Raw genomic sequence first — 18,424 nt, 5'->3', positions numbered from 1 at the left:
CACTGCCCTCCAACCCCACCACACCCAGCACATTCCCCTGCAACCGCAGGAAGTGTTACACTTGCACCCACACCTCCTCCCTCACCTCCATCCCAGGCCCCAAGATGACTTTCCATATTAAGCAGAGGTTCACCTGCACATCTGCCAATGTGGTATACTGTATCCATTGTACCCAGTGTGGCTTCCTCTACATTGGGGAAACCAAGCGAAGGCTTGGGGACCGCTTTGCAGAACACCTCCGCTCGGTTCGCAATAAACAACTGCACCTCCCAGTCGAAAACCATTTTAACTCCCCCTCCTATTCTTATTACGACATGTCCATCATGGGCCTCCTGCAGTGCCACAATGATGCCACCCGAAGGTTGCAGGAACACCAACTCATGTTCCGCTTGGGAACCCTGCAGCCCAATGGTATCAATGTGGACTTCACCAGCTTCAAATTCTCCCCTTCCCCCACCGAATCCCAAAACCAGCCCAGTTCGTCCCCTCCCCCCTCTGCACCACACAACCAGCCCAGCTCATCCCCTCCACCCACTGCATCCCAAAACCAGCCCAGCCTGTCTCTGCCTCCCTAACCTGTTCTTCCTCTCAGCCATCCCTTCCTCCCATCTCAAGCCGCACCTCCATTTCCTACCTACTAACCTCATCCCACCTCCTTGACCTGTCCGTCTTCCCTGGACTGATCTATCCCCTCCCTACCTCCCCACCTATACTCTCCTCTCCACCTATCTTCTTTTCTCTCCATCTTCGGTCCGCCTCCCACTCTCTCCCTATTTATTCCAGAACACTCTCCCCATCCCCCCTCTGATGAAGGGTCTAGACCTGAAACGTCAGCTTTTGTGCTCCTGAGATGCTGCTTGGCCTGCTGTGTTCATCCAGCTTCACACTTTACTATCTACAGACCTGTGAATCTGACTTTGTCGTAAGTAAGCTGTCGGAGGTGATTCTAAAAGATAGGATTTATAAACATTTAAACAGGCAAAAATTGATTAGGGATAATCAGGAAAAAATATTGGAATGGAATCCTATTGGAGAGAGCAGCAGAACTTCTTCAAGGTAGGTATGCCGAGAAGAGATGTGGCAGCGAGTTAAATATGAAATAAAAACTGAAAGAACTGCAGATGCTGTAAGTCAGAAACTAAAACAGAATTACTGGGAAAGCTCAGCAGGTCTGGCAGCATCTATGAAGAGAAATCAGAATTAAGGTTTTGGGTTTCTGAGGAAGGGTCACCAGACCCAAAATGTTAACTCTGCTTTCTCTTCACAGCTGCTGTGAAACCTGTTCAGCTTTTCCAGCAACTTGTTCTTGTTCCTGATTTACAGTATCCACAGTTCTTTTGGGTTTTATTTAGGAATAGTCAGCATAGCTTTGTGCAAGGAAAACTGTGTCGTACAGACCTGATTGAGTTTTTTTTAGGGTGTTACCCAAAAGGTTGATGATAGCAGAACAGTGGACGTTGTTTACTTGGACTTCTAAAGTCTTTGGCAAGGTTCCGCATGGTCGACTAATTAGTAAAGTTATGTCACGTGGGATTCAGGGTGAGCTTGCAGGAGACAGAGAATGATGGTAGCAGGTTGCTTTTCGGACTGCAGGCTTGTCACCAGTGGTGTTCCACAAGGATCAATTCTGGGTCCCCTTTTGTTTGTTATTTATATAAATGATTTGGATGAAAGTATAGAAGGGATGGTTAGTAAGTTTGCCGATGATACCAAAATTATTGGCAAAGCAGACAGTGAAGAACGTTTTCTAACGTTACAGAGAGATCTTGATGAAATGGGTCAGTGGGCTGAAAAACAGCAGGAGTTTAATATGCATAAATGCAAGGTATTGCATTTTTATGACAACAAGCAAGGGTAGGGCTTTGCGTAGTGTTGTAGAACAAAGAGACCTGGGTGTTCAGGTACATAATTCTTTGAAGTTTGCATCACATATGACAGGGTAGTTAAAAAGGCATTTGGCACGCTTGCCTTCATTGCTAAGTACTTTGAGTATAGGAGTTGGGAAGTCATGTTGCGGTTGTATTTGTCATTGACAAGGCCTCTTCTGGAGTATTGTGTTCAGTTCTGGTCGTCCTGTTATAGGAAGGATATTATTAAGATAGAGAGGATTCAGAAGAGATTTACAAGGATGTTGCTGGGGATGGAAGGTTTGAGTTTAACAAAAGATTGGATAGGCTGGGACTTTATTCACTGGACCATCGGAGGTTTAGAGGTAATGTTATAGAAGTTTATAAGGTCATGTGGGCTGGAGATAGGGTTGATGGTAGATGTCTTTTCCCTACGATGGGGGATTTTAAGACTCGGTGAGAGGAGAAACATTTAAAAAAGACATGAGGGGCAATTTTTTTACATAGAGGGTGGTTTGTGTGTGGAATGAACATCGTGAGGAAGTGGTCGATGTGGGCATAGTTACAATGGTTAAAAGACACTTAGATAAGTACAGGGTAGGAAAGGCTTGGAAGGATATGGGCCAGTGTCAAGGAGGTGGGATTAGTTTTTTCTGGGATTATGTTAGGCATGGACTGGTTGGACCGAAGGGTCTGTTTCCATGCTGTATGACTCTATGACCTGAATGTTTTTGAGGTTGAGGCTGAGACCAATTCTTTGATTTGCTTCCAGGAGCATAAAGCATGACTTGAAGATTCCCTTCCAAGAGAGGGGAGATGGATGTTGTCATCCCCATACTGAAGTTCCACAAGTGAAGTTAATGTCATTTTCATCTTGGATTTTAATTGGTTGAGGTTGAAAAATGTTTTGCCATCCTGCAAACAATGTCGACAGCATCGAGAAGCCAGTTCTTGACAAGGTGAAAAATGGTGATGACATACATATAGAAAAGGGTCAGAATGATGATGGGTCTTTGCTTGACTCCTGCTTTGACCTCAAAGGATTCTGTCATATTTCTGTGAAGCTGGATGAACATAGCAGGCCAAGCAGCATCTCAGGAGCACAAAAGCTTTTGTGCTCCTGAGATGCTGCTTGGCCTGCTGTGTTCATCCAGATTCACACTTTATTATCTTGGATTCTCCAGCATCTGCAGTTCCCATTATCTTTATCATATTTCTGTTGGAGTTGGCCAGCACTGAAAATTATGTCCACAGTTCCACAGATGGTTCAGAAGCCACACTGGCTTTCAGAAGGATTTCTTCAAAGACTGTGAGAAGGTGCCTTGTGAGATTTGGCAACGAGGGAGTGTCGTGTGATTCTTCAAAAATTCCCACAGTTCATTTTGTCTCCTTTTTTGATGACGGTGGTGATTGCAGCATCTGTGAGATTAGCGTGGATTTCTTCTTTGTCTGTGATTTTCAGGAACAGTTGGAGACGATGAGTAAGCTCTGCTCCCCCAAGTTTTAAAATCTCCACTGGAATCCCAAACATTCCTGCAGCTTTTCCGTTCTTCATTTGTCTAATGGTGGCTTCGACGTCTGTTCCACTAGGTGAGAGTCCAAGATCATCTTTGATAGGGAATTGGTGGACTTCCTCAAACATATTCTCAAGTGTATTGCAGTTTAGGCGTTCTTTGAAGTGTTCTCACCATTGAAGGCTGATATTTTCCCTTCCTTCATCCTGACTATGCTCCTACACCAAGGCTGTTGGGTCCATATATTGTATTCATGGCACTGAAGAAGCCCTGGGTGTCATGCTTGTGGAAAAGGAGTTGTAGCTCCTTAGCTTTGTCAGTTCACTATTGGATCTTGTTTTCACTAGTTCTTCTTTGCAACTCCACACTGTTTGTTGAGTTTTCCTAATTGGCTTCTTGGTGACGTCATTTTGCCAGGCATTTCTGGTATTTTGCCAGCTTTCCTCTTTTATTGATGAGGTTTTAGATGATGTGGTCATTCTTATTCGACAAGTCTTGGTATTCCTGGTCTTATATTCCATTATAGCATGAGATGATGGCTGTCTTCAGCTCTTACTCGATTTGTTACACTCCATTATCATCAATTCTTTGGAGATCTCGGTAAAGACTGTTGGAAATTCACGAGCCTGCTTAGCTCTTGAAGTCACTGAATGTTGAAATTTCTCCTGAACCTTTTCTTCACCTTCAGCTGTTTTTGGTAGTATTTACTGGACACTGAGGAGTGGATGAGTCAGTGTTCTGTCCAGCAGACATCTGTACTAATCATCACTTTGATAATGCGGACATTCCTTTAGTCTTGAAAGTCGATCATGTGCCAGTGCTTTGATCATGGATTTCTCCAAGAATTCTTGAACTTGTCTTTATGGCAGACTACTGAGTTGGTGATGACAAGCTGGTATGCAGCAGAATTCTAGTGGAGTTACAATTCCCAACTCTTTCCTTTCCGATAATTTCTTTCCAGAGTTTGGAGTCCCCTCCAACCCTGGGATTGAAGTATCTACTTACCATAGGTTACAAAATCAGAAATGAGCCATTATTAGGATGAAAATCAGCAAGGAACTGCTTCCAATATTCATTCAATATCCAACACACAGCTCCAGTCAAACAATTTAGCACAAAACATCGAGTAAGCAGCTTTCAGCCGGATCTTCCCACACAGTAAAAAGGACATTTTCACTGCTGATAATCAGAATGCTGAAGATTGATGTGGACATTATGGGATTCAATTTGTAGAAAAGGTACTCCTTCACTCATCATCTCCTCACTTGGTTTTCAGTCTCTATGGGAAATGAACCAGCTCTGGAAGAGGAGAGAATGGGCAGAATGAGTGGGCTCTCTGATTGACGTCTCTCACAGTCAATCCAAATATTTCTGCAGCAACATAAGTTTTCTGAAGCTTGGGAAACTGACCAGTAAAATAGAGGTGACTTTGAGCAGCAGATCAGGTGGAGATTTAAACTTGTCAGTGTCCCATCTGAATAAAACCTCACTTATTGCAGCTGCTGTCTCAGTTCCCCAGGCAGATGTTTCTCACAGATTTCTAGTATGGGAATAGCATTCTTCATCCATGGGGACTTTCAAACTGACAACATTCCGCCTCGGCTCATCTACTGCTGAAACTCTTATCCCCAAATTTGGAGGCTTGAGACTCAACAACTGCAATGCTCTCTCGATGCTCTCACATTTTGCACTGTAAACCTGAGATTGTCCAAAACTCTACCATCAATGTCCTAGTTTACATCAAGACCCAATCACCAATCACGCTTGTGCTCGCTGATCTACATTTACTCAAACAACACGTCAATGTTCTCATTCTTGTTTTCAGATCTTTCTGTGGCTTTATTTGTCCCTATGTCTGCCATTTCTATTGCAATTTGACTGCTGGGCATGGAAATACATTTATTTGAAATGACTTTTGATGGCTAAACATTTCCCTGGGAGGCCTTAGCCTTCCCCAAAGATTTGGCTTGGATTTGACAGTTTTGCCCAGAGCTGTGACTGAGAGCTGAATTTGGGGTGTGCAGTCTGAGTGAGCGCAGTGTATCTAATTTCCCAGGTTAAACCAGAACCCTTCAATCAGTTATGCTGAAGTAATATTTTCCCTAGCTTCTGGCACTTCTTGCCCATTGTTTCTTCAACCAATTTTGGAAAGCAAGGGAAGAAATTTCAAAATTTCCACTCAATTAATATTCTTCGTAAGGTTTTTGAATTTGAACACATATTCTAACAACAAACCTGGTCTTCACCAGCACAATTCAAGCTTAGAGTGAATTGATGGCACAGTTTACATGTTATCTGACTATTGATATTCTAAGGTATGTCAATATAAGAATTAGAAGGTGCTGGGTGTTTTGAAAAACATTAAGGTAGATAATTCCCCATGGCCTGAGGGGATCAGGGAAGATATTACTGAGTCTTACACAAATCTTTTGTTTCCCGTTTAGCTACAGGGAAGATCCCAGAAGACTGAAGAAGACCCAATGTTATTCCTTTTTTCAAGAAGGGAAACAGGGATAATCCAGGAAATTATAGACTTACAAGCATTACACTACTGATACAGCTATTGTTGGAGAAGATTCTTAAGAGTCAGGAGCAAAATGGACTTATGGAACAGCCCAGCATGGCTTTATGCAGGGGAGGTTTTGTCTCACAAACTTGATTGAGGTTTCTGAGGAAGTGATGAAAATGATTGATGAGCCTACGGCAGCAGATGTTGTCTACATGGACTTTAGCAAGGCCTTTGACAAGGTCACTCGTTGTAGGCTGATCAAGAAGATCAAAGAACATGGACTCCATGGCGAGTTGGCAAGTTGTTTACAAAATTAGCTTAGCTTTAGAAATAAATAGCATTATGATTGTTACGGAGCCGTCTGAAAATTAAAACTGAAACACCCACAGAGGCTTGCCTCACCTCATAATCTGCTAAAGGAAATGTGAAAAGTGGTTTAATGTGCCTGTCATCTCCCAAGAAAAGCACATCATCTTTTGAACAGACTATGTACTCTTCCCCCCTAATATTTTACAAACAAATTCTAACATCTTGCCTTCCAATCCACAAGTACTCTACCCAACTTTGCAGCACAATAGAAGTCTATGACTCGTGGTGCTTCACAAGGATCTCTGTTGTTTGTAACATATCAGACTGATTTGGCTGAAAATGTTGGGAGTCTGATTAGAAGGTTTTCAGATCACTAAATGGTGGAGTTGATCATCAGGAAGGATATCAAAAGATGCAGCGGTATACAGATCAGCTGGAAAGTTGGGGATAGAAATGGCAGATGGAGTTTAATCTGAACAAGTATGAGATGATGCATTTTGGGAGGTCGAAAGCAAGAGGAAAGTATACTGTGTAAATGGTTGGAACCTTTGGACCATGATATGCAGAGGGATCTTGGGATCCAAGCCGATAACTCCCTGAAAGTGGCAACACAAATGGATAAGAGGTAAAGAAGGCATATGGCATGTTTGCTCTCTTCAGTCGAGGCACTGAATATAAAAGTTGGCAAATCATGTTGCAACTATAAGATTTTAGTCAGGCCACATTTGGAGTGTTGTGTGTAGTTCTGGTTGCCACATGATAAGAAAAACGTGGAGGCTTTGGAAAAGGTGCAGAAGTAGTTTTTCAGGATATTGCCTGTATTAGCTAAAAGGAGACTATGACAAATGTGGATTATTTTTGCAAGAGTATCCAGAGCGTTAGCACAAACTGAATAATGCTGTACACGGATTGAGAAATAAACCCCAGATTAATCTTTGCTTCTGAGAATTTCAACAACACGTTGAAAGAGATAAAATGATAGTGGGCATCTACAATGCAAAATATCTTTCTTAAACCTCTTCTATCGACAGCAATGCAGTTATTGAGGATGGGACTGAATTTGCAGAAATAGTGCAGCAGTTGCCATGACAACAACATTACCATGACGTCACCTCAACACCTGGCAGAAACAGAAGGAACAGCGAATAAAACATGCATATTGTATGTATTCCTGAACATTTTAAAGATTATCTGCTATGAAGAAACCGGCAAATTTGGAAACCTCTGGAAGAATAAATAGTTTTGTTCATGTGAGATAATCCGGACTATGTATGTTGAGTAATGGACAGTGTGTACAAATATTCTACTTATAAACATGGAAATGAATTTTTGGATATAGACCTTTATACGCTGTGATCACAACTTTAATGTGACTGCTGATGTCACCACAGGCAAATACAGGTTTGAGGCAACACATGACATGGGACATCATTTGTAATACAAATTGCTCCAAATATTTCTGGAGCAACGAGTTTCCTGAAGCTTGGGAAACTGACCGATGAAATGGAAGTCACTTTGCGCAGCAGATCAGGTGAGTATTTAAACTTGTCATTGTGTCGTCTCAATAAAACCTCACTTATTGCAGCGAAGAGAACAAGGTGTAGAGCTGGGAGAACAAGGTGTAGAGCTGGATAAACACAGCAGGCCAAGCAGCATCAGAGGAGCAGGAAAGCTGATGTTTCGGGTCGAGACCCTTCTTCAGAAATTGCAGCTGTTGTTTCAGTTCCCCTCGTAAATGTTTGACAGAGAGTCCTGGTGAGGGAATAATATTTTTCATCCTCAGAAGCTTCCAAACTGACAACATCATGGTGGGATGTGTAGCCTCAGATGTGTTTGACAGCAGATCAGAAGAGGAAAACCCACAGCATCCAAGGCAATGATGATGTGCAGTGGTGGGATCGGCACATGCATAGGAGGAAGGGACACTGGAGGGAGGAACAAAGAAGAATATGGGAGAGGAGACTGACTTGCAGTCCGAGCAGTGATTTTGGGTTTCATTTTACGAGTTGTGGAGTGATTCAGGGAGCCTCCGAGAGTGATTCTACACATCTTGTGAAACCTCCCAACTGGCCCATCATTCTCCACCCGATCCAACAACCCTGACTAATCCCATACTCAGCTGACCCATGTCCTTGTCCAGGATCTAGGAAGTAACAGCATGTTGAAGGAATTTAGACAAAATAGGATGCTGGAAATGGGGCAATAGTGTCAAAAGACAGAAGGCAAAGCATTTGTTCCTTTTTTAAAGGAGAGGATGATAACAGTTGATTAAAAGGAATGAGGAGCAATATCTGAAGAGACAGAACCATGAACAGTATTGCTAACATGGAGTCTAGGAGGGGAGGTTTTGTGTACAGTACGTTGGTGAGAATATGGTAATGGGAACAGGAGGTTGGTCTAATGGACAAGATGAGCTCAGACAGGGCATGAGGGGCGGCAGGGGAGAAATTAGAGAATGACGAGAGTTCAGGCTGAGGGCTGTGGGGAGAGTTAATGGACATTTGTCCAGGTGGATGAGTGGAAGAGACAGAAATGGCAGAGGCAACTTATGGGATTCTTTCAATCTTATTTCCCTGAGCAGAGAGTTCAATAACCGGAGAGCAGAGATTTAAAGTGTTGATGGAAGGATTATAAAGGAATTGAGGATTAATTTGTTTCATCCAGAAAGCTTTCGTACAGTGGGTGGTTGTTCTGGAATGTAGGATTTAGCATGTTTGGTACTCTTTCTTGTTGCACCCAGTCTATAGGTTCCTCACTCTGGAATCTACCCACTTTTCTCCATCAGTTTCACATCTCCTAATATCAGGAACTTTACCATCTTTCACAGCTTCAGAAAACCAGGCACAAACACTGTAATTCTAACCAGTTACAACTTTAAATCAAACACTCAGGCTGCCTGTTTACTGGGGGGAAAAGCATTCTGTACTCTGCCTTAGAATTTAATCCCTTAGAAATTGCACGTAATACATCAGAAACATTAATCCATGACTGACAACAACATAGTTGACACTCTCATTTTAGTCAGAAGGTTTTGGATTCAAGTCTTACTCCAGAAACTTGAGAAATGAGGCTGACGATCCAATGCAGTACTGAGGGAATGCTGTACTGTCTGAGGTAGCATCTTTTAGAGGACCATACCACAGCCCCTCCTTCTTTCTTAGCTAAATTTGAATCTAGGGGAATGCAGCGGACGTATTGCTAATGGAATTTCTCAAACACTCTTAAATGAAGCCGGTACGTAGAGGACCTGCTGCGTGATAACAACAACTGGTCTGTCTGGTTTTGTTCAATTATGAAGCCTTCATTGTTTGTTAGAAGTTTGTTTGTGAGATTTAAGCATCACTGGCAAAGTCAACATTTGTTGCTCATCCCTATTTGTCCTTGATAAGATGGTGGTGAGTCACCCTCTTGACTCTCAGCTGTACAGACTGCTGCAGTGAAACTCTCACTAGCTGTCATTTGTACAAGGCTGAACTAACACAGTTGATCCGGTTCAGGGTCCCCTTGAAAACGTTATCTTTTAACAGATGTGGCTGTCAAGGAATGCGAAGTGAAAAAATGTGTTCCAGAGTCTCTAAGTTAACAAATGTAGGAAGGGAAATTTTCAGCTGATTATGGTGTGGATTGATATGAGTTTGGTTTTGGCAGAATTCAAGGGAAGTGCCAGTTGCCTCCATGGAGAATTGAAGAGTAGACCAGACTAGACCATTAAATCCATGTTATGATCTGGCTAGGGATCAGTAACTTCTGTTTGAAAGTGGTCAAAATGGAGGTGCAGGGCACTTAACAACGAATTGAAGACACAAGATTCTATAGATTTGAATAAACAACAATTAACTTTACTTCACAACATCAGAGCAGTAGTACAAACAATACATGTACAGCTTACATTCGAATGTGTGCAGCTAACATTGTAAATATTGATAATTAACTGTGATCAAACACCCCACAGCACACGTCACACAGCAAGTAGGACCAAATATGATCCCAGAGATTTCACAGTAATATATGCCTCCCCACACAGGGTGTTCATGACAAGGTGGGTCATCAACTCTCATTAATTTTCAAAAGGAATCATAATTCGTCACTTTTTCTGTCTTTGATGTTCACTCGCAATAACTATTCAATCATGTACTACTTCAATGACTGTTCTAGTTCTGTTTGATCACCATTTCTTCCTGCATCTACGGTCCCTTGGACTTCAAAACTGCACTCCTATATGCACAGGCTTAAGATCAGCTTTACACTGACAGCTAACTTCACCGAGCTAGGTTTCTCCTAAGCTCTAGTCTTACCTGGTTACAACATGCAAGTACTGCTTGCGAGTTCTTCGAAGGCTCACATTCCAGCTGGACTGAATTTTTAACAGCTCAGATTCTTCTGAGCCATCATAGTTCCCAGGTCATAAACAGGGCCCTGACTCAACATTTAGGTGTTTTCCAATTCCAATTCTCAGAACCTCTTCCTGTGATCTAACAACATTGAACTGATCTGACCTTCTGAACTCTACACAGAACCTTCGTAATTCAGCAGTGTTCCTAGTAGTACAGCTAACAGCAATACCACCTAACATGGATAACAAAGTGTGAAGCTGGATGAACACAGCAGGCCAAGCAGCATCTCAGGAGCACAAAAGATGACGTTTCGGGCCAAGACCCTTCACCTAACATGGAGTCTGCTTCTGTTTGTCTTGTGTACTCACTGACTGTAACTCTGGATCTGTTCTTCACTGGACCCTGAACTGGCTCGTAATCAATTGAAAACTTTGCAAGAAGCCACAATCTTAATGCTGTGCAAAATTGAATGCAGCCAGCTTACAACTCCTGGTATGCTCTGAATACTACAATTCACAGATTGCTGACTTCTCCTGTACAAATGGATTTCATCACAAAGGATTGACAGTGATTGGTAAATTTGTTGCAGAGTGGACTGCAAAACTGCAGTCATCTGAAACCCGTAGATCATTAGTATCTGTGATGGTCAGTTTAGTTTTGGCATACGGGGGACTTAGGTAAGTGGGTTTCACATCCCGATGCTAGTTAAAACTGATGAAAGGGCAGTTGGTCTTTGAGGTGCAAGGTCACTGGCAGGTTGATTGTAAATAGAATGGGGGGGCTATCACACAACCTTGCTTGACATCAGTCTGAATTTTGGAGGTTTGGTTTCAAATCTCCCACTCCAGACAATTACAGTCATATCACCATGAAACAACTGCAGGATTGTGATGATGTTTCTTGGACATCCAAATTAATGGAGCACAATCCACAAAACCCCTTGATTTGCTGGTCACATACTTTGGTCACACAAAATATATAATGCAGAATTTCTGATGTTGTTCTCAATATCTTTCTCGGATTTGGCTGGCAACAAAGATCATGTCAGAGGTTCCTCTGAAAGATCTAAATCCAAGTCAGTGTTCTAAGTGACGTTTCTATCATACAATCCATTTGGGTGACTGATGATGCTGGACAAATCATCGACTTGTTCAATCAGTGATAATCATCCATGCAGCACCAAAGCATCACGGGGCTCAAAGTCCAAGACGAAGATGATTAATGTCTCAGCTTGAAAACATCCCAAATGAAGATTGAATTCTAGCCAATCTGAAAACACTTCACACACGCAACTCAATTCTCAAATAGTGGGACCAATATATGGTAAACCGTACTGAACCCCATGACTTGATCATTGGGTTCGACCACTGTGGTCAGCAGGACTGGCTCACTGAATATGACGCTCAAATATGTGACTTCCAAAAACAATCAGCCTTCATTGCGGTAGAACAACCCAAGGCAGTATTTCAACAGCCTGCAGCTACCATCCAATGACAGATTCAGAAGATAAAGGGCAGATTTGAACAGAAAGCCCATGAGATCCAACAATACGCCGATCATGATCATATAAAAGTTTTAAAAGTCACCAGAGCCATGTACAAGCCAAGGTCAAATGCACAAAAGCCCCCTTGTTCATAGGATGGTGGTTCTCTTCTTTAGGAAATGCTAGACAACATTCTGAACAATTTCTCAGCCATTAATTCACAGGGCCACTGATATTCCCCAGTGTCCTGTGGTAGAATCCTTGGGTGAGTCACCATCAATATGACAGCAGCAACAAGCAATTAAAAAGACAAGAAACAACAAAGCCTATGGCCCCAATGGTCTAAAAGCTCGGGCCTTCAAGTTGGAAGGCTTTTGTAAAATTGAAGACTTACCATGCAGATTTGGGAAGAAAACACATTTGCCTGATTTCCTGACCTCAGGAATGTGACAATCATAAATATTTTCAAGAAGGCAGATAAATTATGCTGCATAAACTATTAGGGTATTTTCATCTTGCCCATGGCAAAGAAAATCCTAACACAACCTGCAGGGGAAGAGTCTCTCCTGTCTCAAATGTTTGTTGGTGCTGGAAGTTCCTTTATCTGATGAAGGCTTTGTCTTACACAGGCCAGTTTCTCCCTTACGTCAATGTACTGCTGTGCGGAGAGGGCCATTAATTCCAAGAATGATTTGTCACTCATGTTGACGGTTTTTCCTCTGTGTAAATGTGCTGGTCAAGCAGGAGATTGAAGGAGTAAATGCAAACCTTCTCACAAACTGAACAATTCCCACGAATTCTTCAGTAAATCAGAAGGCTGTGACATGTCACGAAAGCTTTGCTGAAACATCACACTCCAAGACTTTCTCTCCAGTGTGGATCTTCTGATGGATGACTAGGTTTGATAAGCGTGTGAAAGCTTTGTTACAAATCTCACACTGGAAGCGTTTCTCCCCTGTGTGAATCCTCTGGTGCCTCTGGAAAGTGGAGGATTGGGTGAAGGCCTTTGCACAAACCTCACACCTGAATGGTTTCTCGCCTGTGTGAATCCTCTGGTGTCTCCTGAGTTTTGATAACTCAGAGAATGATTTATCACACACCTCACAGGTGAATGGTTTCTCCCCTGTGTGAATTCGACGGTGGGTGCGGAGAGTTGATGAGTCTGAGAATGATTTGTCACACACTTCACATGTGTAAGGTTTCTCCCCTGTGTGAATGTATTGATGTTCAAGAAGGTGCGTTGGCCGTGAGAATGATTTGTTACACAATCCACACGTGTACGGTTTCTCTCCTGTGTGACTGCGTTGGTGGTCAAGGAGGGTTGATGACCGCGAAAATGACTGGTTGCACACAGGACACGTGAATGGTTTCTCACCAGTGTGAATGCGTTGGTGTACACGAAGGTGTGAAGACTGAGAGAATGATTTGTCGCACACCTCGCAGATAAATGGTTTCTCTCCTGTGTGACTGCGTTGGTGTGTGTGGAGGTTCGGCAACTGTGAGAATGATTTGTCACATATTGTGCATGTGAATGGTTTCTCCCCTGTGTGAGTACGTTGGTGCAGGCGAAGAGCTGATGACTTGGAGAAAGATTTGTCACACACTTCACACGTGAATGGCTTCTCTCCTGTGTGAATGGGTTGATGCATAAGCAGGCTCCATGATTTAGAAAAGGATTTGTTGCACACTTCACACTTGAAAGGCTTCTCTCCTGTGTGAATGCGTCGGTGATTCACCAGTGTTGATGAGTGTGCAAAGGATCGGTCACAGACCTCACACTTGAAGGATTTCTCCCCCGTGTGAACTCTCTGGTGTATTTGAAGGGTGTATAATTTCACAAATGTTTTATCACAAATTTCACACTTGAATGGTTTCTCTTCCATCTGCCAGTCGTGTTGACAGAATTTTTAAACAAATTCACCAAATGTGTTAGGAGAACGTAAATATCCACAGGGCCCTCCTCACACACGTCACACTTGAACAGACTCTCACCCGTTAAAATGAGTCAGTGGATCATGAGGCTTTCACCACACTTGGACTCCACTGACATTTCTGCCCAGCCTCACTCTGACTGATCAGCCACAGCCAAACCTTCAGAAAGGTTGGTTCTGATGGAAGGCTCCACACCACTGACCAGTTTCAAATCTGATGATATGTCAAAGCTCCCCAGACCCGACTGATTTCCAGATGATGGCTTCACTGCCCAACCACCTCTGTGTTGAGCAATGCTGTGAAGGGACTGGATATCTTCCCACAGCTGTGCAGTTGTTCCTTGGGTGATGGTCAAGATGTATCTGCGGTGTCTATCTTCTCTGTACTTTCTGGTATGGTACGGTGCAATCCTTCTGTAAAACAGGAAAAGGAAACATGATTTCCTCCGACTCCCTCGTCTCCTTTGCTGAAAGAACTGACTCCTCAGTTCCAGACTGTTCCACAGTGAGTGTCAGTCTGCTATTCCCCTGTGTGGGTATTCAGATACAAGTCCTTTCTTTTTCCTCACTTGATGGTCATGCATCCTCTGTTTCCAGCAGGGGGTCTGGACAGTGACCTAGATCAGATATTATGGCTACTACCTTTTCTCCCTTCTTCGCAGGTGTCATAGGACAAAGGAAAAGACAGTGTAATTTATTATGAACTCATTACTTCTAGGGAAAAGCAGTTTTACACTAATAATATGTTTTTAATATGAAAACACACAGGAGATATGTCAAATCAATGGATATTTAGAAATTTTTCTCCTTGTTTTCAAGATTATTTGAAGGAAAAAAAACACCAAGCAGGAACTGCAAAAAGCTGAAGAAAATATTGCTTCATTGTAGCTGATTGAAAGGTTCTAGTTAATCATGGGAAATTAGACACACTGCACTCGTTCAGACCACATATCCGAAAGTTAGCTGTTCGTGACGGCACTGGACAAAACTATCAAACCCAAGCCCAAGCTTTTGGGAAAGGCCTAAGCCTTCAGACCAAATCTTTAAAGGGTAGATTAAAAAATATTTGAATAAATGAGTCCCCAGTTGCGCAGCGAAATTGCTATGGTGCGGAATTAACAATTCAGAGATTAAGAGTTCAAAAAGAATGATGGGAAGTTACAAACATAAAATTACTGAGAGAAACAAGCTATTCAGCCCAACTGGTCTATGCTGATATTTATGCTTCCTAGGAACCTATTCTCACCCTCTTCATATCACTCAATCAGCAGATCCTTCTGTTCCATTCTCCCTAATATGCTTATGTACCTTCCCCTCAAAGGCATCTCTGCTCTCAATGTCAACCACTCCATATTGTGAAATTTAATCAATTCCAGAATACAATGAAAATAAAAACATGAAAATATTCAACTTGTACTAAAACCTTAATATTGCTCTTTGGAAAAGGTTAACCATCACAATTGCCGAGTCTGGTCTGCGTGTGACTCCAGTCCCAAACAACATGGTTGACTTAGAACTGCCCTCAGAGGTGACCAAACAAACAATGATAAACTATCCCTACAAAGTCTAATAATGAGAAATCTCATTACAGTAAAGGTCTTTTCCCTGGGATGGGGGAGTTCAAAACTTGGTGGGGGGGCTATATTTTTAAGAGGAGATGAAAGATTTGAAAGAGACTTGAGGGGTAACTTTTTCACACAGACAGTGGTTCAGATATGTAATGAACTGCCTGAGGAAGTGCAGACGCAGGTACAGATACAACATTTAAAAGATATTTGGATAGGTAAATGAATAGGAAAGGTTTAGAGGGAAATGGGTCAAACGTAGGCAAGTGGGACTAGTTTAGCTTGGGAAACTTGGTTGAGATGGACGAGTTGGACAGAAGAGATTGTTTCCATGCTGTATGACTCTATCACTCTACTGCCTCACCAAACATATATGATGACATACCTGATAACATATTGGTTTGAAAATTCTGTTCTTTGTTTTCAAATTAACCATGAATTCACTCCTCCCTACATCTGTAATCTCCTCCATCCCTACAACCCTCCGAGATCTCAGCAGTTCTCCAATTCTACCTCATGAGCATCTTCGATCTTAATTACCAACCACTGGTGGCCATTCCTTCAGCTGCCAAGACCCCAACCTCTGGAATTCTCTCTCTAAACCTCTCCACTTCACCTTCTGACTTTAAGACCCTCCTCTTAAAAAAACCTCACCAGTAATATCTGGATATTTCCACATTTGATTTGGTGTCAGTGTTTATAACAAGAACAATGGAGATTTATGAAGTTCTCCTGCCCTAACTGAACACCAGCCACTTCCCGATTTGTACAAAATGACAGAAGACAGCAACAACTTGCATTTATATAGCACTTTCAACATAGTCCAATGGCCAAAGTGTTTTGCTGAAGTGTCAACAATATTTGATCCTGAGGCACATGAGGTAATCTGAGTACAGATGACAAAAAACTTGGTTAAAGTGCTAGATTTTAAGGAGTGCCTTACTGAAAGACAGAGAGGGAGAAAAACGGATATTTAGGGATGGAATTCCAGAGCTTAGGGTGTAGGCTGCTGAATGCTTAGGATCCAATGGTAGAAGGATTAAAATCATAAATCCTCTAAAATCCAATTTCTAGGACTGTGGAGAACTTAGAGGGGTGCAGGTCCATGGTGGCTGTCAATCTTTACTCTAGAGGGTCGTGGTTCGAGTCCCACTCCAGGTTTTGAGTACTGAGGCTGACACTGCAGTGTTCTAATTAAGGAGTGCTGCACTGTCAAAGATGAAGTCTTTCAGGTCGGATCTTAAACCAAAGCACCATGCGCACTCTCTAACATCAGATAAAAGATCCCTGGCAGTATTTTGAAGAAGAACAGGAGAGTTCATCAATCAACACCATGAAGAAAATAGATTCACATTACTGCTTGAAGGAACTTGCTGTCCAAACATTGCTGTAGGAAACGCAACATCCAGTGTCCACATTTGAAAGGACGTTAACTGGCTGCAACGCACTTTGGGAAACCAAAGGTCATTGAAGTTTCCAGATGAAAGCCCGTTTTTGTTATCGAAGGTGATCACAGAGATAGGATGGTGAGAAGCTTCAGAGAGATTTGAAAAGACATGCAAATTCCAGATCGTGACACACAGAGAAAACTAACCATTCACAGAATAATAACCAGCTCTCAGCACACGCAGAGAACTCAATAAGAAGAAATCAGTAAGAATCCTCAGACACTCGGCACCTCCTAGATAACTGCACCTCACCTTCTCATATTCAGGAATGAGACATCAACAAAACACAGCCTGGAACTCAGGAGGGAAATGCTTCCAGTTAACACACTCAATATCCAACACACAGCTCCAGTCAAACAGATCAGCATAAAGCACCGAGTAAACAGCTCTCTCAGCTGGATCTTCTCACAAGCATAAGGGACATTTCCACGCCTAACTGCCCACAGGATAGTCAGACTGCCTGAAGACTGGTGTGGATATTATGGGATACAATTTGTATAAAAGCTGCTCCTTCACTCACCATCTCCTCACTTGGTTTTCAGTCCCTAGAGGAAGTGAACCAGCTCTGGAAGAGGAAGAGGAGAGAATGAGCAGAGTGGGCGGGACTGTCTGATTCACGTCTCTCACAGTCAATGCAAATATTTCTGCAGCAACATGAGTTTCCTGAAGAAGATAATGGGAACTGTCAATGCTGGAGAATCCAAGATAACAAAGTGTGGGACGAGATGAACACAGCAGGCCAAGCAGCATCTTAGAAGCACAAAAGCTGATGTTTCGGGCCTAGACCCTTCATCAGAAAAGGGGGATGGGGAGAGGATTCTGAAATAAATAGGGAGGGGGGGGGGGTAGGCGGACTGAAGATGGTTAGAGGAGAAGATAGGTGGGGAGGAGAGGATGAGTGGGGAGGTAGTGGTGAGGTAGGGAGGGGACAGGTCAGTCCGAGGAAGACGGACAGGTTGCATTCCTTCATAGCCAGACGTCATTCCTCAGATAATGAGACCAAAACTGCATCTCGGTTTCTAGCCTTGGGTGGCTGTCTGTGTGTTTGCACATTCGCCCTTGGTCTGCTCTAGTTTCCTCCCACAGTCCACGGATATGCAGCTTAGGTGGATGGGCCATGCTAAATTTCCCATCATGTCAAGGGTGTGCAGGCTAGGTGTGTTAGCCACGGAAAATGCAGAGTTACAGGGGCAGGGTAGGGGGTAAGTCTAGGTGTGATGCTTTCTGGAGGGTAGGTGTGGTCTTGATGGGCCAAATGGCCTGTTTCCACAATGTAGGGATTCTATGATTCGTGATTCCGTGAGATATGGTCTCACCAAAGCCATGTACAATTGCAACAAGACATCCCTGCTATTTAACTTAACTCCGTTCACAATGAAGGTCAACATACCATTTGCCTTCTTCACTATCTGCTGCACCCGTATACTTGTTTTCCATGACTGACGTACAAGGACACCCAGGTTTCATCAGCAGCTGCAATCAGA

The 18,424-nt window shown here is 42.8% G+C and overlaps 1 protein-coding gene across 1 annotated transcript in view; it reads right to left on the bottom strand.

Annotated features, from left to right (window-relative positions):
* LOC125467695 (zinc finger protein 91-like) overlaps window positions 1-17,407 on the bottom strand; it is a 104,268-nt gene extending 86,861 nt beyond the window's left edge. Inside the window, exons 1-4 of the mRNA XM_059639404.1 lie at window positions 17,193-17,407; window positions 12,828-14,341; window positions 12,622-12,715; window positions 9,659-9,712 (exon numbers count right to left, since the gene is read on the bottom strand). Of these exons, the coding sequence (XP_059495387.1) occupies window positions 9,659-9,712; window positions 12,622-12,715; window positions 12,828-13,879 (1,200 nt within the window). The 5' untranslated portion in view covers window positions 13,880-14,341; window positions 17,193-17,407. The remainder of the gene's footprint in view (window positions 1-9,658; window positions 9,713-12,621; window positions 12,716-12,827; window positions 14,342-17,192) is intronic.
* Between the last annotated feature and the right edge of the window lie 1,017 nt (window positions 17,408-18,424).

The sequence above is a fragment of the Stegostoma tigrinum genome, chromosome 34 (genome assembly GCF_030684315.1).
Source record: "Stegostoma tigrinum isolate sSteTig4 chromosome 34, sSteTig4.hap1, whole genome shotgun sequence".
NCBI lineage: Eukaryota > Metazoa > Chordata > Chondrichthyes > Orectolobiformes > Stegostomatidae > Stegostoma > Stegostoma tigrinum.
The sequence above is the reverse complement of the archived record's forward strand: the minus strand, read 5'-3'. Positions and strand labels throughout refer to the sequence as shown.